At 43.1% G+C, this 24554-nt stretch overlaps 1 protein-coding gene across 5 annotated transcripts in view; it reads left to right on the forward strand.

Moving 5' to 3' along the window:
• GDAP2 (ganglioside induced differentiation associated protein 2) overlaps nt 1-23209 on the forward strand; it is a 41359-nt gene extending 18150 nt beyond the window's left edge. For 4 of the 5 annotated variants that reach the window (XM_075904902.1, XM_075904912.1, XM_075904917.1 and 1 more), the window contains 10 exons: nt 1257-1345; nt 4531-4607; nt 8169-8328; nt 10543-10693; nt 12771-12847; nt 15545-15621; nt 16558-16697; nt 17460-17514; nt 20889-21032; nt 22344-23209. In XM_075904902.1, coding sequence (XP_075761017.1) covers nt 1257-1345; nt 4531-4607; nt 8169-8328; nt 10543-10693; nt 12771-12847; nt 15545-15621; nt 16558-16697; nt 17460-17514; nt 20889-21032; nt 22344-22391 — 1018 coding nt within the window. In that variant the 3' untranslated portion in view covers nt 22392-23209. Of the gene's footprint in view, nt 1-1256; nt 1346-4530; nt 4608-8168; nt 8329-10542; nt 10694-12770; nt 12848-15544; nt 15622-16557; nt 16698-17459; nt 17515-20888; nt 21033-22131; nt 22305-22343 lie in introns of those variants that run through there. The other variant, XM_075904931.1, reaches the window with a different exon arrangement.
• Nucleotides 23210-24554: the final 1345 nt, after the last annotated feature.

Below are 24554 nucleotides of genomic sequence, written 5' to 3' on the forward strand. Positions count from 1 at the left end.
AGACTTAATTTTTCTATTATTGAGGAAGGGGTGAATTTTGGTACAAAACAGCAAAGCAGGAGGAAAAATATAACTTAGTTTACTAAATTTCATTAGGTGACAGTAACCTTTGAAAGGTGAGTAACTTTGGAATTTGTAAAGTTGGCTGTTACCACCTTTGATCTTGGTGTAGCATATTAAATATTTGCTGTAGACCTGTACTTTTAACTTAAAAAGGTCTCCAAGCTTGCTGTTGCTGCAGGAAAAGGGCCAGTAATGGAACTGATCACTAGGAGCACTTATCTTTGCACAAATAATAATTATTATTATTTCACCCAGAGGGCAGTGTGGAGGACTCAAGAAACTTCCTAAGATTTGTCATGGATTCTAAGCCTCTTAGGTTACGTCTAGACTGCCAAGTTTTATTGGAAAAAGATAACGCAAATTGTAAACTGCAATTTGCTTATGTTTTCCCACTTTTTTTGGGTGGGCGGGGGAGGAGGGAAGGCTTTTCCAAAATTTGGCCCATCTCCACTGGGCCAAATTTTGGAAAAAACTCCTCTTTCGGAACATCCTTTATTCCTTTCACTGAGAGTAATACAGGGATGCCGAAAGAACACACCCACTTTATCTGAAAAAGCGGATGTGTTCCCTGGACACAGCAGAGTTTTTCCGGGATACCAGAAAACTCTGTAGTCTAGACATAGCCATACAGACCTAACCATCCCCGCAGGAAAGACGGAATACTATCATAGTTTCCTTCCATCTATTTCACCAGCTCTCTGTTGGTCCCCTGCTTTGCAGTGGCAGAAATCTATTTTGGCAAACAGGAGGCTAGCCAAGTGGATAAGGCAGAGGAAAGCTAGTGCTTCTCCCTGTTGCCTGCACTCCTAAGAACCCATTCTCAGCTTCTCCCCTTCTGTTTCTGGCAGAGCCCACCTACAGATAGCAGTTTGCCAGGGCGGGGAGGGGGATATGGGGAGTTTGGTTTGAGATGTGAGGAAGTGATCCAAGTGGGAAGGAACCTTCAGGAGCAAATCAGGGAAGAAAGTGAGGGCAAGTAGTGTTTCAGCCTAATGAGCCTCCTGTGCCTTGTAAGCTGGAAATCACTTTGCTGCTAACCAGAAGAGATTTGGCAAGTAGAGCAGAGGGATGTGCTAGTGCCTTATCCTGCCCACTGAGCTGCTTCTTGCCTCCCCCACACCTCCTGCCATTTGCTCCCTCCCAGCTGATGTTCTTGTTTTCATTCCTTGTTTCTTTTCTCCTCTTGATTTCAGGGAACAGGCAATGTCCTCAGTGGGATTCTGTGTCATAAATTCTGTGAAAAGAGGCTATCCTTTGGAAGATGCAACCCACATAGCACTGCGTAAGTAGGTCCTGAAAGATCATTGTGTCCCAGCACCACACCAGCTGGAGACCAGTGGGGGTATACATAAGGTTGAAATCACAGCAGGGTGTTGGAGCATTTTGGAATGGGGATGTTAGGCAGCAGGATGTTGGGGCAGTGGTTGGGCCTTCCTTTGAGTCAAAGCCAGCAAATGCCTAGGCCTTTCTGTCAGCACGGTATGCCAGGAGGTTGCATTTTTCTATTAGAGGTGAAACTGGCCCAGTGTTGGAAAATCATCTGGTTTTTAGTTATATGATGGCAAGTGAATGTAGAAGAGCTTTGGGGTGAAAGGAGGACCTGGGAGAGACGTCTGCAAGGAAAGTGGCATTATGACTGACAGTTCTGTTCAACCACAGCAGCACTGACCCCTGTGAGGTTTTGCTGTAGTTTCATCCACTTACATGAGAATTTCACTGCACCAAAATGTTTGGGAATGCATCCTCTTTTTCTCCAAATTGCTGCTCTTGCTTGAAAAGTCCTTCATACATTTAATTTATTTGGATTTTGTTCTCTAAACTTCCTTGCTTCTCTTAGACTGAGTCTACACTGGCACTTACTGCGCTGTAACTTGCTAGCTCAGGAGTGAGAACACCCTGCCCATCAAGCGCAGCAAGTCACCGTACTGTAAAGCGCCGGTGTGAACCAGACCACTGCACTGGGAGCTGTGTTCCAAGTGTAGTTAGCTACTGCCCTTGCGGAGGTGGTTTACCTAGAGCGCCAGGAGAGTGCTCTTGCCTTGGCCATGCTATCGCAACTGCGCTTTACATTTTCCAGTTTAGACAAAGCCTTAGCTGCAGTCTCCACACATCCGTACGATCCAATAATGTTCTGTGAAGTGTTGACCTTTTGTTTGGACTCCTATTTTCAAGTACTTTCCTCTCCAAATGAGTGTGTTGTTAGAGCTGACAAAACCACAGTCCTAGCTATACCACAAGGACATCCCAGTCCGAGGACCTGGTTAGAAAGCAGTCTTCCTCTGACTGTTAATGTTGATGGGAACTTGACCACATCCTCACATTATGCTAAGGCTTTGGATAGTCTGAGAAAGCAGGAGAGAGGAAATAGTATAAAATCTGCAAATAACAAAAGAATTGCTTTTAATTTAAAATGCTTTTTGAAGTTTTCTCCAAGGGACCGGCAGCACTTTACATCTGCAACAAGCCAGCAGGGGTGCAAAGTTGGATGCTACAATAAAAGGCCCCGCAGAGTGAGTGACAAATGTCACCGTACGCCTCTCTTCTCCAGTGCATCAGAAAATTATTGGGGTTCCTTATTTCCAAATTCATTGTCTTTTGTGATGGTGTCTTGGTTTGTTTGAGGCTTTATGCTAATGAACTGGCTTTGGAGCAGCCTTTACTATTGAAGGTTAGCTTGTGCGCAGCTTGGGGTTGCTTGAGCCACTTGGCTTTCCTGGAAACTTGCAATGCCTGGTGGCTTGTTGTGGGCCTTTCACTCAACATAGGTTAGTAAAACTTTTCTAGGACTAGTTCAGAGAATTGAGCTTGGCTTTTAAGGGAATGGATTGAGATGGTTTTGTAGAGTTTTGAGAACACATTTCATATTTCTGCCACTCCTCTCAGGAAATTTGCCATGCTCCTCTACAGTTCACAGGGCCACACATTCATTTTCTGACACCTTGGGATTGTTGTTCTACTTTGAGTCAATGTTTTTGTTTCTAATGCCCATTTTCAGTTCATTATAAAAGAAAACTTGCATGGAGAGAAGATCTTTTGTGCTGTGTTGAGTGCCCGATTGTGCAATATTCAATAGATAGGTAGTAACCAGCTCCAGGCCTCAAGAGACTTGCTTTGTAAATAACTGAGAGAAAACCATTCACTCATCAGGTGAGGGTCTGTTTTCAAAATGATACGATGTTGGCTTTTTTGCACCTTGATTAATATTGACGGGTAGAGAAGGATTTGGATGGAGAGTATGGCTAGTCAGCATTTAGAGAGAGGACTGTTCTCTACAAGAGTGGCAGCAGGGAAGGTCTAAAGATGAATGGAACAAGGAGCAATGCTTGACCAGAACAAAGAATATGGGAGAAGAAATAGAGAGAACTGGGAGCAGAATTTTCAGCAGGAGCAAAATGTTGCAGAACCTTACAAGTGAATTCCAGAGGCATGAAATTAGTAAACTAACACTGTATTTAAAGGGATTTAAATATGAGTGGGACACAGTCAGAGGGTTGAAGTAGAAAGCTTTCACTGGATGTTTGGAAAATGGAGGTGAGAAGCAGGACATTCTTGTCTGAGCTATTGTACTCACTGCAAGAATAAGTGGGCTGAGAGAAAGATAGCCTTTGAGAAATCCCATGAGGAATAAAATGACTGTCACTGGTGTAGGCTAATACCATTTTGGTGTGTAGTAACAGCAGTTTTGTATATAAGATGCAGAAGGTTACTGGCCCCTGCTATTCAACTTTGGTGAGCCTCAGCTGGAGTACTAAATGCAGCTCTGGACACCGTGCTTCAGGGAATATGTGGACAAATTAGAGACAGTCCAGGAGAGAACAACACAATTGATAAAAAGACTAGGAACCCTGACCTATGAGGAAAGGTTTAAAAACTGGGCGTATTTAATTTTGAGAAGAAAAGACAAGGGGGAAACCTGATAGGAGGCTTCAGACATGTTCAGGCTGTTATAAAAAGACTGTGATCCACTGCAGATAGGACAAAAAGGAATCCTCAGTCTGCAGCATGGGAGGTTTAGGTGAGATATTGGGAAAATCTAAGTATAAGAGTAGTTCAGTTCTAGAATAGGCTTCCAAGGGAGGTGGTGGGAATGCCCATCTCTTCAGATGTTTAAGAACCAGTTTGGATAAAAGTCAGGTTTGGTCGAGGTTTGCTTGATCCTGCTTAGTATGGAGAGCTGGGCTTGATGACTTCTCAAGGTTTCTCCCTGCTCTACATTTCTGTGATTCTGTAATTATGGGTATTCTTGATGTCTAGCAAACTGTCTTTCTTGTGTTCCCACTCCACAGTGTGTGGGGCTCTTCGCTACTCATTAGGGTGCTGCCTGTGGGATGGGGACCTTTCCCCTCTTGCAGGAGCAGGGGCAGCATCTTTTGTATTTGCCTATAGCTAGCAAGTGTCCCTGACTGTAGCTGAGGTTGTAGCTCTGTCACCCTGTTTGCTCAATGTATTTAATTCTCTTGCTGGCAGGCACAGTCAGAAGGTTCCTGGAAATTCATGGAGAAACCCTGGAGAAGGTGGTATTCGCAGTCTCTGAGCTTGAACAGGTATTTCTGATTAGTAGTCGTCCTGCCAAAGTTCTTAAGCATATTCTAAGGCAGGGGTGGGGGAACCTCAGGCCCAGGGACTAGATGCAGCCCCCAGCTTGCTTGGATCTGGCCCCTAAGACTCAGGTATCCCCCTGTATTGGGGAGCCCGCTCTGGCGCTCTAGCCTCCCTGCCACCCACCTACAGAGCTGGAGAACATAAGAACGGCCGTACTGGGTCAGACCAAAGGTCCTTCTAGCCCAGTATCCTGTCTGCCGACAGTGGCCAGCACCAGGTGCCCCAGAGAGGGTGGACTGAAGACAATGATCAAGCAATTTGTCTCCTGCCATCTCTCTCCAGCCTCTGTTTGTCAGAGGCCAAGGACACCATTTTATCCCCTGGCTAATAGCCTTTTATGGACCTAACCTCCATGAAATTATCTAGCTTCTCTTTAAACTCTATTATAGTCCTAGCCTTCACAGCCTCCTCTGGCAAGGAGTTCCACAGGTTGACTACACGCTGTGTGAAGAAGAACTTTCTTTTATTAGTTTAAAACCTGCTACCCATTAATTTCATTTGGTGTCCTCTAGTTCTTCTATTTAGGGAACTAATAAATAACTTTTCTTTATCGGCCCTTTCCACACCACTCATGATTTTATAGACCTCTATCATATTCCCCCTCAGTCTCCTCTTTTCTAAACTGACAAGTCCCAGTCGCTTTAACCTCTCCTCATATGGGACCCGTTCCAAACCCCTAATCATTTTAGTTTCCCTTTTCTGAACCTTTTCCAAGGCCAAAATATCTTTTTTGAGGTGAGAAGATCACATCTGTACACAGTATTCAAGATGTGGGCGTACCATAGTTTTATACAGGGGCAGTAAGATATTCTGGGTCTTATTTTCTATCCCTTTCCTAATAATTCCTAGCATCCTATTTGCCTTTTTGACCGCCGCTGCACACTGCGTGGAAGTTATCAGAGAACTGTCCACGATAACTCCAAGATCTCTTTCCTGATTTGTCATAGCCAAATTAGCCCCCCATCATACTGTACGTATAGTTGGGGTTATTTTTTCCCAATGTGCATTACTTTACACTTATCCACATTAAATTTCATTTGCTATTTTGTTGCCCAATCACTCAGTTTGGTGAGATCTTCTTGGAGTCCCTCACAGTCTGCTTCTGTCTTGACTATCCTAAACAGTTTGGTATCATCTGCAAACTTTACTACCTCACTGCTTACCCCTTTCTCCAGATCATTTATGAATAAGTTGAAAAGGATTGGTCCCAGGACTGACCCTTAGGGTACACCACTAGTTACCCCTCTCCAATCTGAAAATTTATCATTTATTCCTACCCTTTGTTTCCTGTCTTTTAACCAGTTCTTAATGCAAGAAAGGACCTTCCCTCTTATCCCATGGCCATGTAATTTACACAAGAGCCTTTGGTGAGGGACCTTGTCAAAGGCTTTCTGAAAATCCAAGTATACTATATCTACTGGATCCCCTTTATCCACATGTTTGTTAACCCCTTCAAAGAACTCTAATAGATTAGTAAGACAGGATTTCCCTTTACAGAAACCATGTTGACTTTTGTCCAACAAATTATGTTCTTCTACATGCTTCACAATTTTATTCTTTACTATTGTTTCAACTAATTTGCCCGGTACTGAAGTTAGACTTACCGGTCTGTAATTGCCAGGATCGCCTCTAGAGCCCTTTTTAAATATTGGTGTCACGTTGGCTACCTTCCAGTCATTAGGTACGGAAGCTGATTTAAAGGATAGGTTACAAACCACAGATAATAGCTCAGCAATTTCCCATTTGAGTTCTTTTAGAACCCTTGGATGAATGCCATCCGGTCCAGGAGATTTGTTAATATTAAGTTTTTCTATTTGTTCCAAAACCTGTGGAGCACACAAAATCTACTAGCACGGGCCCCCTAGGTTCTGGTGCATGAGAGGAATGTGAAGAGTGTCTTTTCCCTTCTCAGTCAGGGAGTTTTCACTTTGCTTCTCATTTGTGTGCAGCTCCCAACTGATTTTTCTGTGGGTCAGTGGCCCCTGACCTAAAAAAAGCCCTCCCCTCCTTGTTCTAGGGCATTGGGGTAGTGATGACTTGTGTTCTTTACATTGTACTGTGAACTTGAAGACCAATTTCCCAACTATCAAGTTGTATTTACCTCTATTATGATTGTTAGTTCCTCTGCATCCCTTTTGGCTTCCTCCGAGATGTCACCAAAAGTATCTCTCCCAATTCCTTGCTGCTCACATTCTCACTGGTTATTGCAGATGCTTTCCAAGCCATCCCACTTGTCACTCACAAGTTCCTGACCCACTACTTGAGCACCAGCATGAGGGATTTGAGTAAGATGCTTGTGCAGGATGTGTTTTGGCTATAAGAAAGCAGAGCAGTTCAAAATTGCCACCTTTCTTCCCTCCTGCTCAAAATCCTCCCTGCTCACCAGATTAGCATCCCTGTGGATCCTCCCTCAAATACCTAACAACAAGCTGTTTCAGAGATTGCTTGGGGGAATTAGCTAACCATTGTTCTGTTTCCCATACAAAAAGCCTTTGGCAATTTAAGTGTTGACATTCTTCCTTGTCTTTTTCCTGTATCTGTCTAGAGCACCTCCTACAAATACATGTATAACCCAGTGAATTCAGTCAGTGTTTTTGGAACTGGCACCTGGACTATATCTTATACTATCTTAAGAACAATCTGAGCTTTTAAATGGGAAGGCTTTCTCCAAGTTCATCTGCTAATCAGTAGGGAAAAAACTGTGTCCCTTTCCTCATATTTCTTTATCAGAGGTCATTCTCTGCCCTTGCTTGGCAATAGTGTGGCCAAAATATAGGCTGCAAGCACCCTCTTTTTTAAAAGATGTTCAGTCTACAGAAATGACATGATGTTCAGTGCTCCAACTTGATCCAAACTACCTTTGTTAGGATTAGCCATCCATGCAGACTGCTTTTTTATTTTAAGAAACGGCATGGCTGCAGTTTAGCATAGTTGATGTAAATTAAAGGTATCCCTCTCATGGTCAGTAGCCAATATCACACAGGATTGGGCAATATTTAATTGCCCCTGCAAGTAAGTCTCAGTGCTTAGGATTTCAGAGTTCCTACCTTCTAAGCCAGTTGACATTAATTTGATTGGATTTGCCTGAGGTATAATTTCATTTTATCTCCTTAGGCTCCATAATATTTCTGTTTCTCTTGTTAGCTATGTCTATAAAGCAAGACAATAATCAAGGGAAAAAATCTATAGCTAAATATGAAGTTTTGGCTTAGTGGGGAAAGAGAATAGAATTGATGTAACTTAACATTTCTGTGACTTAAAAAACTCTTTAAAACAGATGCTGGCTCATTTTATCCTCTTGTGTTTGACAAAAGGTCTATAGAAGGAAGGAAGACTGACTGAAAAATGCCCAGAAGAATGATCATTATCATTTCCCCTGACCCGTTCGGTCCCCTTTACAGACTTAGAGATTCTTCCGTGGCTGTATGGAAACATAGTTTCTAGCTGTCTCTGAAGAATGGGGACGCCTTGCAAGGCCTTCTCAAACTTTCTGTCATTTGTAGGCCACTTACCAGAAGCTGCTGCCTCTGTATTTTCCAAGGTCATTGGAAGAAGAATGCCATTGCTTACCTTGCCTTCCTGCAGATATTGGCAATTCAGAAGGGGAGCCAGTAGTACCAGAGCGGCAAATCAGGATCAGTGAAAAACCTGGTGCTCCAGATGGTGAGTTTCAGTTCAACCCTGAAATAAGTGTCTTGGCATGAAAGCCAAGGAAAACCAAAGAGCATGCACAGAGAACTATGAATTCCATATTTTATGTGGATTGTATCCAACAGAAAGAATCCCCCTGCAGAGAGAATCCTCAGAATGAGGATTTTATTTGTGTTCTGATTAGAGAGCAAGTTGGTTTATACAGCAGTAACTTCTACTTTCTCTGTTTGATTGTGGGAGGTAATTGGAGGATGTGGTGGAAGGACAGTTTCCCACTGTTTTTTGTAGCAAGAAGGCTCCTGAGGAACCTCACGTGAAAAGAAATGCAGTCCTTGAAGCTCCTGTCTAGCTGAAATGTACACAAGACATGAACCCTGCCCCAAGGTGTTTGCTGTATAATTCTTTGTTACTGCACACAGAAAACCAGTGCAGGTAGAAGACAATGAGATAGTGAGGAAATCAACATTGTCAAACAAAATTGACAGAGGCTCAGTGAAGGAAGTTCTCTATAAGGATTGAAAAGGAGAAATGCCTGGATGTCAGAGGTGGAAGAAGAGGAAGGGTGGAGGACATGATAATGGGTGGAAGGCTTGTAACATTGGACAGTGGTAAAGAAAAGTCAGGGTTGCAAATAGAACCTGAGTTAGCTACAAGACAAGCTAATGGAATGAGTGAACGGTGAGTAATGAGATAGTCGGCTTCCATTCCTGCTGCAGATGATGGTTTTTAGTCAGTCCAATCACTCCAGGGTCATGATAGCTGTCAAGGCTAATCCCCACTCTGGCACGCCAAAATGAGCCCTCAAGAAAGCTTCAAAAACTTACCTCTACAGGCACTGGTTACAAAAACTTCCCCCCAAAATCCTAATACCCAATCACCCTTAGTAATTAAAATGGTTAGGGTGGGGGTTGAAGAAGAGCTGGAAACTTCAATCGTGTCTCTTTTGAAATCACATAAGTTCAAGCATTTTTTCCACCGTCTCATGAAAGTCTGCTCTGGTCAGAGTTAGTTGATGTGATGGTGGCAACATCCAACCCCTGTCTGCAATATAACTTCCAGGCTTCTTCTTGGTGGAGCTGCACCTCATGGTGAATTCCAAATCTGTTTTCTTTTTTGTCCCCTAGAATAGTCAAAACCAATCCGTCTATTCCATGGATGCATTAGACAAAATGCCTGTCTGCAGTTATGGAACTGAGTTCATTGATTTATAGATGCTAAATCCAGAAGGGACCATTATCTAGTCTCACCTCTAGATTAAGAGCTGGAGAATATACTTTCAGCATTTACAAAGCAAACATATTTTCAAGGCACTTTATAAGTATTAAACTTATTGGAGCACCTATAAATAATTCATTGTTATCACACTCTAATGTAGGGGTGAGCAAACTTTTTGGCCTGAGGGCCACATCAGGATATGGAAATTGTATGGAGGGTCATGAATACTCACAAAAGGGGTTGGTGTGCAGCAGGGGATGAGGGCTTTGGCTGGTGGTGTAGGTTCTACGGTTGAGCAGGGGAGGGGTTTGAGGTGCTGGGAGTGAGGGGTTGGAAGGATAGGAGGAGGATCAGGCCTGGGAAAGGGCGAGGGGTGTTCAGGGGTGCAATCTCTGAGCTATGTTTATCTCAAGCAGCTCCCAGAAGCAACGGCATGTCCCCCTTCCAGCCAGCTCCCACGTGGAGCACAGCCAGGTGGCTCTGTGGCTGCCCCCACCCATAGGTGCTGCTCCTGCAGCTCGCATTGAGGGCAGTTCCCATACAGTTGGCACTGCAGGGGCAGTTCGGAACTTCCTAGCAGCCTCTACACGCAGAAGCTAGAGGGGAGACATGCTGCTGCTTCCAGTTGTATGTGGAGCAGGGCAAGATGAAAAGGCTGGAATAAAACAGCTGATGGACCAGATGTGGGCTTCAGGCCCTAGTTTGTCCCTCTCTGCTCTGCTGGGGGACAAGTTGGATTGATTTACTACGTCACTAACAGAGCGAAGATTAGGTTCCTTGTTCTTAACTCCAAAGTTCAGTAGAGATCAGCACCTTATCAGATGGAACCACAGGAAATTCATGCATCATAGTGTGTCTTTTGTGTCATGGCTGCATTCCCCTTATGACTTGGTCGTGTCTTATTGATGCATTGTTATGGTGCAACAGTCCCATGTTCATCATTTTGATTCTCTGGTCTGTATTTTGAGCTCTAGTTTCCTTACTGCTTCTTCACCCATGTTTCAATTGCAGATTACTCAGACGAGGAGGGGCTAGAAGCAGACCTTTCGTTCATTGGTTCCCACGCGTTTGCCCGCATGGAAGGAGATGTGGACAAGCAGAGGCGCCTCATCCTTCAGGGGCAGTTGTCAGAGGCGGCACTGCAGAAACAGCATCAGAGAAAGTGAGACCATGTTGTCCTATTAGTTTCATACTTGCAGAACCTAGACCAGGGTCCCAAATTTTTTAGGGTTACTCCCCATGCTTCTTCCATCCTCCTCTTCCCCCCACAGAGCTGGGGCTGCAGCTTGTGGGAGGACACATAGGTGGTGCATGAGGAGCCTCTGTCAGGTTACAGAGGGGACACCCCGTGCTTTTGGGACCTCTGACCTAGACACATTGGCGAAAGTGTACTGCCTGTTGACCACTAGATGGCACAGTCCCATCGTAGCTTTCTGTAACAAAAAACAGGACTGTGTAGCACTTTAAAGACTAACAAGATGGTTTATTAGGTGATGAGCTTTCGTGGGCCAGACCCACTTCCTCAGATCAAATAGTGGAAGAAAATAGTCACAACCATATATACCAAAGGATACAATTTAAAAAAATGAACACATAAGAACATAAGAACGTCCATACTGGGTCAGACCAAAGGTCCATCTAGCCCAGTATCCTGTCTGCAGACAGTGGCCAGCACCAGGTGCCCCAGAGAGGGTGGACCGAAGACAATGATCAAGCCATTTGTCTCCTGCCATCCCTCTCCAGCCTCTGACAAACAGAGGCCAAGGACACCATTATATCCCCTGGCTAATAGCCTTTTATGAACCTAACCTCCATGAAATTATCTAGCTTCCCTTTAAACTCTATTATAGTCCTAGCCTTCACAGCCTCCTCTGGCAAGGAGTTCCACAGGTTGACTACATATGAAAAGGACAAATCAAATTTCAGAACAGAAGGGGGATGGAGGAGGGGAAAGGAGGGGAGGTAAATGTCTGTGAGCTAATGATATTAGAGGTGATAATTGGGGAAGCTGTCTTTGTAATGGGTAAGATAATTAGCGCCTTTATTCAAATTTGAGTGTAAATCTTACCCAAAATACCATGGCTGCCAGTCAATCCTGTAGTGTCTAAAATTAAAGGTTATAGTCTCTCTATATAAAAAATGTTTTTCCTGATGAGCCACAGAATGATGTCATTACACTCTCTGGCCACAAAAGCTGCCCAAGGGAGGGTCGGGGGAGATTGGCAAGCATAGTGAGCACGGGGCACAGCCCGCTAGTAAAAGAAAAAAGAGAACAAGAAGAGAGATGTTAAATGGCAAAGCAGTCACATACCTAGAAAGACTTCAAAGTCCTTCAGGTTTCTAGCTGTACTGGTGAGTTTGCTGGCTTGAAAGTCCCTCTGAAACACAGCTTGGAAGTGTCATTCAGTCCTTTGTTCAGAGCTTTGTTTGTAGAAAGGTTACCCCAGAGGTAGAAAGCAGGAATGAAGACAAGTTGGAGAAGATGCAGCTGCCTTTTGTATTCCTTTTGCCATGTGGCTTCTAATTCCTGTGACCCAAACACAAGCTGCCCAGCACATGGCCTGGCAACCTTAGAGTTCTGTCCAGAAGCAAGCCCATACATGCCTTGCTGAGTCATAAGTCCTATGTACTTGAAGGTGGGGAGAAGAGAGATTTTTTGAGATGCTGATTATTTTCTCAGCTCAGTTGTGGGGGTGTTTTTACCTGCTCTTTACACATCAGACATAAGCTTAACTTCCTTCTAGGGAACCAGTCCTCTGTTATGATTCTCATATGTTGGGCATAGGACATGGCTTTCATTGTTTGCGGAAGCACTGACTTGTTTATATACATTTGACCTTAAATGCATACTAGGCCCAACTTCTGGATTTTCACTGTTACATATTTAACCCAAATAGTGTTGTTTGGATGTGCATATTCCCCTTAAATGCTTGCAACCGAAATGCAGTGCCATTGTAGTATGTATGAGGGCTAGAAATGAGAGCCAGTTAAGTGAATATTTATTGTCCAAACAAAGTAACCAACAGTATAACTAGATAAAGTCAATGACTTTTTTCAAACACTTTCCATTGTAGCATTTCAGAGGCAGCTTCCTTACTCAAAAGAGTGGAACATTGATTGCTCTATAGCACTGTGTGTAACAGTTCCAGTTCCTCCTATTTTCCAGGTTCATTTTCATGCTTTCTAACACACACGAGAGACAAAGCTTTGACTCCATGCATATGTTTTGACTTTTCTAGTTACAATCGCTGGCTGTGCCAGGCAAGAGCTGAAGACCTATCTGACATTGCTTCTCTCAAAGCCTTGTACCAGACAGGTGAGTGCAAGATTCTGAAGGCTGTTTCTCATGGACTCACCAGTAGGAAATGGAAAGGCCATTTCCGCCTTTGTTTGAAGGAAGGCTCCTAGGATGAAACCTGGGCAAGTGTTTTACTCTGACAGATTTAAAAGCCTGTCCTACCTGAGTGCCAGGAAGGCCACAGCCAAACAAGACTTCTGGCATGTGGAAGCTAGAATGAGATGTGATGAATTGGGACCATAAGTAGAGCCCTTCAAATTTGTGACTTTCTATGGATCAGGTGCTGATACAAATTTTGTATCCTCACAGGGCTTTAACCATAAGTAATTTGACATCCATTGTAGAAAATCTCATTCTACAATTTCAAGTGGGATCCTAAATACAAAGATCTCTAAAGCCAAGCTCAAGGGCTGACATCTGGTATGTCATTGGAGTATTTATTAGTAGAGAGGGAAAATATGAGGGGTTAATATTGTGACCTGGGGGCACTTTAGCAGCCCTCGCTGGAAATGTCATGATGAGGGCAGGCTGCAAAAGGCAGAGGAGGCACTCCTAAAACTGGTGGGTAACACCTGAAGTTAAATTCCCCAATTAGTCACAAACTATACTTCTCATTTCCACCACCACTACCACCCTCCCCCCCACTAGTTATCAAGAAGCCAAAAACTAAATCACACAACCATGTTTATTGCATGCCAATTCTCTAGCTCCCAGTCAGCACCTAGGTACAGTATAATGAGAAGTTATTTTAAAAAACTCTGCTTACGTGTACAAAATGTCCTTCTGACCCCAAAGGATCAGCCACATTTCCAGGTCAGGATAGGTTTAGATCTTACCCAAAATACCATGGCTGCCAGTCAATCCTGTAGTGTCTAAAACTAAAGGTTATAGTCTCTATATAAAAAATGTTTTTCCTGATGGGTCACAGAATGATGTCATTACACTCTCTGGCCACAAAAGCTGCCCAAGGGAGAGTCGGGGGAGATTGGCAAGCATAGTGAGCATGGGGCACAGCCCGCTAGTAAAAGAAAAAAGAGAACAAGAAGAGAGATGTTAAATGGCAAAGCAGTCACATACCTACAAAGACTTCAAAGTCCTTCAGGTTTCTAGCTGTACTGGTGAGTTTGCTGGCTTGAAAGTCCCTCTGAAACACAGCTTGGAAGTGTCATTCAGTCCTTTGTTCAGAGCTTTGTTTGTAGAAAGATTACCCCAGAGGTAGAAAGCAGGAATGAAGACAAGTTGGAGAAGATGCAGCTGCCTTTTATATTCCTTTTGCCATGTGGCTTCTACTTCCTGTGTCCCAAACACAAGCTGCCCAGCACATGGCCTGGCAACCTTAGAGTTCTGTCCAGAAGCAAGCCCATACATGCCTTGCTGAGTCATAAGGCATATTCTTGGCCCAGGTAAGCACCTCCCAGTCAGAGCCTGCATCTGGCACCCCAGCCTCTGCTTCCCCCCAGCACTCCTACCCCCTCCTACACCCTTCCTCCAGGTCACAACCCCCTACCAGAACTTGCACCCCAATCCCTACCACTGGTCAAACCCCAGATCTCTAACCTCCTCCTGTGCGCATATCCCCTCCTGGACCGTGCACCCCAGTCTGTCCCAGGTCACAACCCCCTCCTTCACTCAAAATCCCTCCCAGATCCCATACCCCATCCTGCACCCCAGTCTGTCCCAGGTCACAACCCCCTCCTTCACCCAAAATCCCTCCCAGATCCCATACCTGATCCTGCACCCAGTCTCTTACCCCAAGCTCCCTTCTGCACCCATCCTTCATCTCAGACCTTGCACTTCCTCCATTAATATATGGAAGAGTACGGCCCTTGACCACCTACCAGATTCTTGGGGTATCCTCCCCCATCAAAAATTATTGCCCAATCTTGTCCCAGTGGGTCAGCTGAAAAGCTTGATGTCTTGATCAAGCAGACTAGGCAGTGCATCCCAAAACTGGGATTTACTCAGAAGCTTAGCACAATTTTTGTAGGACATACATATACCGTAACCCAAATACAAAGGGTATACAAACATATAAATGCGATTATCATATTTGGCAGATTATAACAATTTTGCAGATATCTGACATGGCAGATTATAACAATTTTGCAGATATCTTACATTGACTCATTGCCATTCTATCATACTGATATTCATTAATGTCCTAACGTGTTCCCCAAATTCCATACAGTGTCACAAATATAAAAAATACAAGATGGGCAGGGAATTAGTTAAAGTGAAGAAAAGAAGGCAATAGGTTATGCTGAAATGAGAACTACTTGGAGGAAGGGGGAGCAGGGAAAGTTACCAGTGAAAATCCTCAAGGTTTGTTTTGGGATCAATCTTTGTTAACATTTTCATTAGTGACCTTGGCACAAAAGGTAGGAATGTGCTAATGAAATTTGCTGATGACCGTGTTGGAAGGCGTCATCAGTGCAGACTAGAGTTGAAGTATTCTACAGGAAGAACTGGATGACCTTGAGGATCAGAGCAGTAGAAATGAGGCAAGGCATCCTTCCGTTTAGATCAAAATGAGTACTACATAAAGGGAGCAATAGTCTCTGCACTCATCTCCTGTTTACAATGTTGGTAACTTACATTCTTGAATGCTTGTGGTTAGTCTCCCCTTTTTTTAAAGGGAGAGTTTCAAAAGCTCAAGACTCCTTTATACATGTGATTCAAAGATAAAAGCCTTGTGATGCTCATTTTATTTTGTAGGTGTGGATAACTGTGGTCGCACAGTGATGGTGGTAGTTGGAAGGAATATTCCTGTAACGCTGATAGATATGGAAAAGGTAAAATCTTCATATAAAACTATAGAACTATGCCAGTGATTTTTTTAGCAACGGTTGAAAGACAGTCTCCCTTAAGTACAACTACCTCATCCTATACCATCGGGCTTCACTAACTTTAGCAATATGTCTCCAAAGGGAGGTAAAATCTTTCTATACAGCAAATTATGCAGAAATCTTTCTATACAGCTAATTATGTACAAATGCCTTGCATACTTCAGCATTCGAATATATCTTCTATAAACTGTTATGTGAAGATGTGTCAAAACCTTTCTAGGGAGGTGACAAGATTCTCTTCTAGAAAGCATTGGCACCTGGCACTGGCCACTGTCAGAAATAGGGATGTGAACGGGTAACCGGTTACCCAGTATGCAGCTAGGAGCCCAGCTGGCAGTGGGGGAACTGGAGCAGTGAGATCCTGCTTAGTTGGTTAACCAGTTAAATGTTACATTTGCCTAATATTTAACAGGTTAACTGATTGACCTGGATTTTACATCCCCAGTCGGAAGATAGGAAACTGAGCTAGATGGACCATTGACCCTGCATGGATGTTCTCAAGCAGTGCAGTATAGGGCTCTCTTTCCTTCCTAAAAAATGCGAAGATGCTTCTATAGCTGGAGTCTCCAAAGAAGTAAGGTGCAGTGAGCAGACTTGTTTCTAGTACATGCAAGATGCCAGGGATCCCGACATTCATCCAAAGGTTGTGGAGGTTAGGGGCATAGAGCAAGTAAAGGTTGGTTGTAGGAATCTCCAAGTAATCTTTCTGAGTTCATGTTTAAGACTTCACTGTTCCATGATGTTTTTGTAATAGACATCTTATAATAGCCTGTTTTAAGGCTTTTGGTCTGAATAAATATTAGTGTTAGAGGAATTCTGTTAACACAGATTTGGACCGTGACAGATTTTTCTTCTGAAAATATAAATATTTTCCCACCTCAGGCTCTCTTGTACTTCATCCATGTCATGGACCATATTGCAGTGAAGGAGTACGTCATAGTATACTTCCACACGCTCACTAGCGATTACAATCATCTGGACTCCGATTTCCTGAAGAAACTGTATGACGTCGTTGACATCAAGTGAGTGTCATGAGTAGGAAGAGAAACTCTTCTAACAATACTCCTTTCCCTATACAAACCTATAAGCCAGACCCTTTGTCCAGCTTGCTTCCATTGCTAAAGGAGAGTTGCTGGGAAGAATTTCACAAGGGCAGATAAACCCAGGTGTCTAACAACACCAGTAAAGATTAGGAAGGATGGCATGTTTCCTTTCCTGCTCTGAATCAAATGATTTAAACCAATTCCTAAGCATTTCTGCAATGCTTATTGTAGCCTCTGAGCACCTTAGCTCAACAGGAGAGTAATTCTAGTTCATGCATACTTGTGTCATATACTGGTCTCTGCAATCCCTGCCAGTTGCATATCAATCAGTAGCAGGCATATTTGTGCTCATATAATTTTATATGAACTCATTCCATCTGTCTCTAACGGGTGGGTTTGCAAAAGACAGTATTGTCCACTGGGATGCTCCATCATTTTGCAGGAGTTTTACGGACAGCACTAATAGTTGTCACTAATGTATAAATCCTCTTTGTCTGTACAGAGGGCAGGAGGATCTTAGGATTTATCTAGCAACAGAGAAAATGTTTGCTTCTTTTGTCTTGCTTAGTCGTAGGGCAGCTGCCCCTTGACCTGGATTTAAATGCTGTGGATGAGGGTTAACACCACAAGCACCTCTGCATGAAAGTGTCTCCGAACACTTTAAACAGTGTTTTTGGATTAATTTAATAGCATAAGCTCATTACTTTTTTTTTACAAGGTTCACTTTCTTCTTTAAACCAGGTACAAGCGAAATTTGAAAGCAGTGTACTTCGTCCACCCAACATTTCGCTCAAAGGTGAAGTATACTGTACAAAAGACCAAGAATGCAGATTTCTGAAACAGAGCAAGGCATAAAATTGTAATACAAGGGGAGAAGGTCACACGAGAGACTTCAAAACACTAGGCCATGTCTGATATATAAGTGTTTTCCGTGAGCTAACACACCTCTGGGTACTGTTATTTCCAGTTTGTGTGACTGGTATGTTAGCTTTTCCCCTGTGTGCCACTGCAGCTCACTTCCCATTTTACTATTTGTGCTCTGACCTGCAATTAAGCTTCATCTCTCTGTTGCTTTTAACCCACGTTGCATTGCTGGTTACTGCACACGAATGAGCAATGTCACAGAGCCTTATTCTTCAGGTACCGAATGGAGGCAAACATCAGCTGTTACAGCAGCTGATTAACTGGAAAGGTTGAAAGGCTGAGAATAAAGCAGATCAGTCTGGTGTGGTTGGGGGGGGTATGTCCGTGGGGTATCCTCTAACAAAATTAAAGCTGAGAGACCATGTTGAATTCCAAGAAAAGGTGCTCTAATCCTTTTTCCTGCTCTCTGGCTTAAAATGTAACATTTGGTTGTGTGAACCCAGACATTTGAATCGTTTTCTCACTGTGATTCACCACATGGGTGTTTTTTACTCTCAAGGATAGTTATGGTATAAAGACTAGTGTCACTGCAAGCTTCATACACATGCATCTCATTGCTAGTGTGTCTTGAACCTGACCTATGTGGTACACTACAATCACAGGGGGGAAACTTGATTTTTGTGGCCATTATTTAGCCTTCATTGACACTGGCTGCCACTTCTCTTGTTGGCATTAGGTCAGTCCAGAAGCACACAGTTCAGCTTATAGAAGCCTACCAATTAATTTACATAGGCCACCAAAATAGCCTTCAGATTTGCTGTGGTAACATCTTGCCTGGATCAGACTTAAACCCATGTAGATTTAGTCTCCTAGGGTGTGTCTAGACTACATGCCTCCTTCGACGGAGGCATGTAGATTAGCCAGATCGGAAGAGGGAAATGAAGCCGCGATTAAAATAATCGCGGCTTCATTTAAATTTAAATGGCTGCCCCGATCTGCCGATCAGCTGTTTGTCGGCAGATCGGGGGAGTCTGGACGCGATGCCCCGACAAAGAAGCCTTTCTTCATCGACACAGGTAAGCCTCGTGAAACCAGGTTTACCTGTGTCGATGAAGAAAGGCTTCTTTGTCGGGGCATCGCGTCCAGACTCCCCCGATCTGCCGACAAACAGCTGATCGGCAGATCGGGGCAGCCATTTAAATTTAAATGAAGCCGCGATTATTTTAATCGCGGCTTCATTTCCCTCTTCCGATCTGGCTAATCTACATGCCTCCGTCGAAGGAGGCATGTAGTCTAGACACACCCCTACTGTCTGTGTCCTGATCCTTTCCAAGAAACTGAGTAGTGGTGATGAGCTAGCAGTGGGCTCAGTCAGGATCCTAGATTGTAATATAAAATGATAATGTTGAAAGTGGAAGAAGAATTCTTTTGGGGGAGGCTTATGCGAGGCTTCAGCTTTTTACTTCCTTCAGATTTTTCTAATCTCTTCAAAAGGATTTGTACTGCTTTGTTCTGCGGTCTCTAGAGGCGACCAGAAGGCAGAGTTGCTTTTTTTTGCTTTGTCTCAACTAGGATCAAACATTCTGATGAGGGTGTTATGCTTGGAAAATGAAGTGGCAGCAGTGGCCCTAATTAACATTTTGCATGCTTGTGCTTTTGGTTAGATGTGCGAGACTAAGGACTTTACCTGTCATCCTCAATAGAGATCCTTTGTCACTTTAGGTAAGATGGGAGTAAGAATAGAACTGATCTCTGGTGACCAGGGCCATTTCCATCGCAGATGTTGTTATTCTGCTTTGGGTGCATCCCTGCAATTTTAGTAAGTTGAAACATGGTATAGGAATGTAGGCGATTCTTCTGGAATTGAGTAGGACAAACAATTGTGGTGGTTCCTTAATTTTATTTATTAATACCACAGCCCTTCTCTTCTCTCAGCTGTTTGGGGAGTTGTCCATCCACAGGAGCAGCTCCTGTACCACAGACTGCATGTAATGTATAATCAGCCTTCTGATCATCACTTAGTTAACATTTGGAATTCTCAGGTTTTGTTTTGGTGTTTTTCCTTTTTTGGGTATGAACACAAAGCGTATTGGGCCAGCGATGATGCTTGCTGATCAGAAAATTGTAGTAGATGGTTAATTCCAGCTTGTGCTGATGAATGGCTTAGTTTGTGACCACTGAATAGGCTGCCAGTTCCTACAACAATCAAGACAGCACTTGGATATCCTGCACATAAGAACAGTATGAAAATTTAGATTTAGGGTTTACAACAGGCATGGTCTGTTTATGGCCTTTGATTGTCTTATCTTAATATAAGGATGTGCTCAGAGTAGACTGTGTCCCAGTATGCATTGTCCCATTTTGATCTCATCACCTTTCCAGTCAGATTAAGTTACAGCATTGCACTTTAGCCCCTAGTCCCTAACATCTGTATGAAGAATAAAACTGGTTGACTAATCTGCTTATTTTATGATAGGTAGGGTTGATAGTGCTACCTTCTATTAAAATTGCCCGGTACTTTTCTTTTTTAAAAAAAAACAACCCTTTTTCATTTGCTTATAACTTTGCTGAACTTAAATCATTTGGGAGGAAATTGCCCATGTCCAGTGTTTGCCTCATGATTTGTTTTTTGTTTGCTTAAACTTTTCAAACAAAATAGTTCAGTTGTTTGAGGCTTGAAAAATCCATTATTTTGCCTCTATTTAAAACTTTTCTTTTAAAAGTTCTGTTGGCCTTTGTGTCAGGGATGTGCCTGTGAAAATCTGCTGTTATAAAAAGATCTGAAGGAGACTCAAGGTTAAGATCTAAAATTAAAATGTATGGGGTTTGGACAGCAGATGTGAGTCTGGTCTGATGCCATTAAGCAGATGTAGAATATAGGAAAGAGTGAAATGCATACCCACAACAGTCATTCCAGGATCCCAATGATGCATCCTCTCTGAAGATCACTTTTTTTCTGAATTGCCCTGTGAAAACTGGTGCTAACAGGCATTAAAATCAAGGCAAGGAAAGAGATTGATCTGACGAATGTAGAATGAAGAAACAAATTGTAACCTGCAAAGTTTTGGATGTAGCATGGGAAGTAGTAAATAGACACCAACTCCTGTGCAGCGATACAGGGATGCAGAATGTGAGTCAGGAGTTTGAAAGCACTACTCTGTAGTGCAAGTAACAGCTTTGGACAGTTGAAGTGGGGTTGTTTTTGTAATGCTGAAGCGTGATTGGTTTATATGAGTATGGAATAACATGTTGAACTTGAAGACTCAGAAATGGCATCGGTTTAATTCTTTTCTTTTCTGTGTTCAGGTCTCAACATGGTTTTTCACAACCTTTACAGTCTCAGGGCTAAAGGACAAAATCCACTATGTAGAAAACCTTCAGCAGTTGTTCACAGCCATACCCCCTGAACAGATTGACTTCCCTCCTTTTGTCCTTGAATACGATGCCAGGGTAAGTGGTTTTAGGCGATAAGCATGTTTATGCTCCCAAATGCAGTTGTGGAGCAGCTTTGTCAAGCAGACTGAACTCCCTGGTAAAAGGAAATCTGGATGGATTGCTGGGGAGACTAACAGCTCTCTTTGGACTTTATAGAAACAGTTGGTTGTTACATATTAGTCTCATCTATATCAGTCTCTGAATAGAGGGTTTGGCCCAGACGCAGCCCATTAACCCAATGGAGGCTTCTCCTATTTTTTGTGTATAAATTAGGGACACACCCTCTTTGCCTAGCCAACAACTGCATCAGCAAGCAGGGAGCACAAGGACCACACCAACTTTGTATTAAATGAAGACAATTGTAGCCAACATAATCAATAACCCAGATGGAGATCCAACATTCCACATTGATCTGGGCAGCCTGTACTGCAGACTTGTAGTCCTCATGGGCCCATATCTCTACAGTGAAGATTAGAGCCATTATGATTTGCTTTTCTTGGGGAAGAGCACTCTTTGATATAGCAGATTGTGTCTGTTAACTTAGATAAAGACATGTATTGCTGCTCTATCTCCTCCTGAGTCCTAGGTGCCCTACAAGTGCAGATCTTAAAAGTATTCACCTCTCTCATTCTCTCTGCTTCTTTCTCTCCCTCACCTTGCTTGTCTCCTGACAGCCTCATTAAGTTTTCAGTTTTCCATGGCTTATTGAATAACTAGGGGATGCTCTTAGCAGTTTTCTGTAATGTTCTGAGAAGTTCATTGTCCTAAAACCTGACACACAGGATTGTTGCTGTCTGCCATCCCACTGCTGTTGGAGCTGCTTGTGTTGTCTTGTCTTGGTTCAAACTTTTTCATCTTCCCAGCCTTAAATTAACAAACCAGGGAAAGGGAGTAGAGAAGAACTGCTCTAGGCTCTCTTAGTCTTTTTTTCCTCATGGATTTCTGCCATAGTGCAGGACAAATGTGATTCAATTTCATTCTGACCCACATTTGCTCTCACTTGAGAGGAACAGATTGCATGTGTCTGCAGGCAGTGTGCCATCTCGAGCTGACTTACTGGCCACGCTACATGCTGGCATTTGCAGTCTCAACAGGTCATGGCTTTGGATTTCAGGTAGCGCAACTGTGATCTGCTACATTCAAATCAGGAGACAGCAACTTTTAGACTCCCAGCAAGTTGCCAGTGCAGTTTTCAGCTGGGTGAGGTTTGGATATTACTGTACTAGATTGCGAGAAGGTGGTCAGAATGTTCAGTTGTGCCGCCTTTTCAGCCCTCAGTTGCATGCATTTGAGAGTTGCTAACTGCTCATTCCTTTATTGTCACAGGAAAATGGGCCTTACTATTCTTCTTACCCTTCATCCCCTGACCTGTGATCTGCAGCCCTGCAAAACTGCTGGTTTCCCATGGATCCGATGACCAGATGCCTGCCAATACCATGTGCATTTGTCCATGTACAGAATTCAGAGAAAGGGTTTTCCTCCCAGCTCTCTGGTATTTTTTTACTGATGAGATATTTTCAAGCACACAAGCAATCAGAGAACTTTATGCCACTGTGAACTGTACTGCTATTTCAGATCTATATTTATCCAAAGGAAAAGTTGATTTCAGGACCATTTGGTGGATTTTATTTTCTTCTTCTTTTGGAAGGTATTGAGTTTTATGCCTGAATTGACTTTTTTGCTGTCCCAGAAAACCATCAGACACACTTCAATCACGTTTTTACTTAATATTACAAGTTTCAAGCTCCATGTATAATACCCTGGTTTACAAATGATGTACAGTACCAGCCTGATCCCATGGTCTGTGCTTCAGTTCCAATTATTTTTCCCTTCTGTTAGTGCTGATTGCTCTATCGCTAACCTGCAAAAGTAGCTGGAATCCGGAATATCACAACCATGGAGTGGGCGAAGCATTACGCCAAGTGAACTCTGGTGCAGCTTTTAGTACCACAGCTGCTATAGTCCCTCTCTGTTTTCCCTGGAAGATGTGATAAGTTGGGATGCCAGTGGTCTCCCATTGAAAATAAAACTGAAAAATATGTCTGCATCTCTCCTGTAACTCTAGGTATTTGTGGTCTCTCATCTTTCAAACAGTCATGCATAAATGTTGTAAATGAATGCCATCTGCTTGACATTGCAGCCAGCACCCTGCTTACTCTTGTACTGTATATATTAAAAGATTCAGTGATGCAGCTTCTTTTCTTGAAAATAATCAGTCTCTGAGAGTAGACTCCCAACACTCCCTTTCTGTGTGACAGGGACATGGCAGCCAGCTCTGAGAACTCTGTCAAGTGAAGCTTTTACATATTGACTTCTTCTGGGTGTAGATGTGGAGGTCTAGCATTGCTTCAAAATTTATGAAACGTTTACAAAAATGGGGTAGATCCTATCTCATTAAATGCATCTGAGATAACACCATCCAAATCACTGTGCACACCACGACAGAGTCCCTGCTGGACATAGTTTGTGCATGAAAATGTGTTTTGGAAGACAATGGTGTGGTTTTTCTATTTCCTTTTGAATACCTTTCTTGCACTAGTGGATAGCGGAAAGGAGTCTAATTGTAACTGTTCCTGCAGGAGGAGGGAGGGAGTGTATTAAAAACAGATTTGTTTTCCTGTCTTTTTGGACCCTCTGTCCTTTCAAGAAAACATAGGAATTGTGGTGGGCTTTGATCATCTGGTGAACTGTGTGAAAAGGTGAGCTATTTATACTGCACTCTAAAATTCTTCTGCACATTGAGTAGATATGAAACTGGCTCTGTTGAACTAATGCAAGAGATAGTCACATGCATCATTATAAATGGACTTCCAGGGGGAGGGGGAATCTTTGGCTTCTCTTCCCTAATACCCTCCTTCTAAAAGAAATCGCCATCAGTCACAGTCCACAAATTTTTAGTGAGATATTTTTTGCATTTGTAGCATAGGGTTGTTAAATTTAGATTAATTAACTAAACGAATAGCCAATGGGATTTCCATCAACTATTTGATTAGCCAATAAGAGTGCCTCCACCTTTGAACTGTAGCAAGAGCTCTGCAGAAGCGGCATGAGCAGAGATTGCTTCGGTCCCCACTCGCGCCACTTCCTGTTGTGCCTCTACCTCCCCTGCCCACTATGGAGATGCAGCAAGGGGGGGAGTGACTAGTCGCATCACTAGTCGACTATCCGATAAGCTTTTGCTTATTGGACAGTCGACTGGTCGCTTACATCCTTAGTGTAGCAATCTATTGCAAAATATACTCTTTGCAGAGGTACCTCCTTGGGAATATCAATACCTTGCTTGGGATCAGATTGATCTCTGTAATTATATAGAGCGCTTATACGGTGTTTTACATACATTAAGGCCTGGTTCTGCAAAGGGACTTGAGCATTGCAATGCTGAATACTGTGGCATCTGGAATTTAGATTCCTAGAAAAATTAAGGGAACAACATCACATTCCATAAAGCCTAAGTTAGACGCCGATGCTCCAATACAGTGAATGGGAAGAAATAGGCAGCTTACCATGTGATCTACATGCATGCAAATCTACCAGGAG

Source organism: Pelodiscus sinensis, chromosome 1 (genome assembly GCF_049634645.1).
Source record: "Pelodiscus sinensis isolate JC-2024 chromosome 1, ASM4963464v1, whole genome shotgun sequence".
In the NCBI taxonomy this organism is placed as follows: domain Eukaryota; kingdom Metazoa; phylum Chordata; order Testudines; family Trionychidae; genus Pelodiscus; species Pelodiscus sinensis.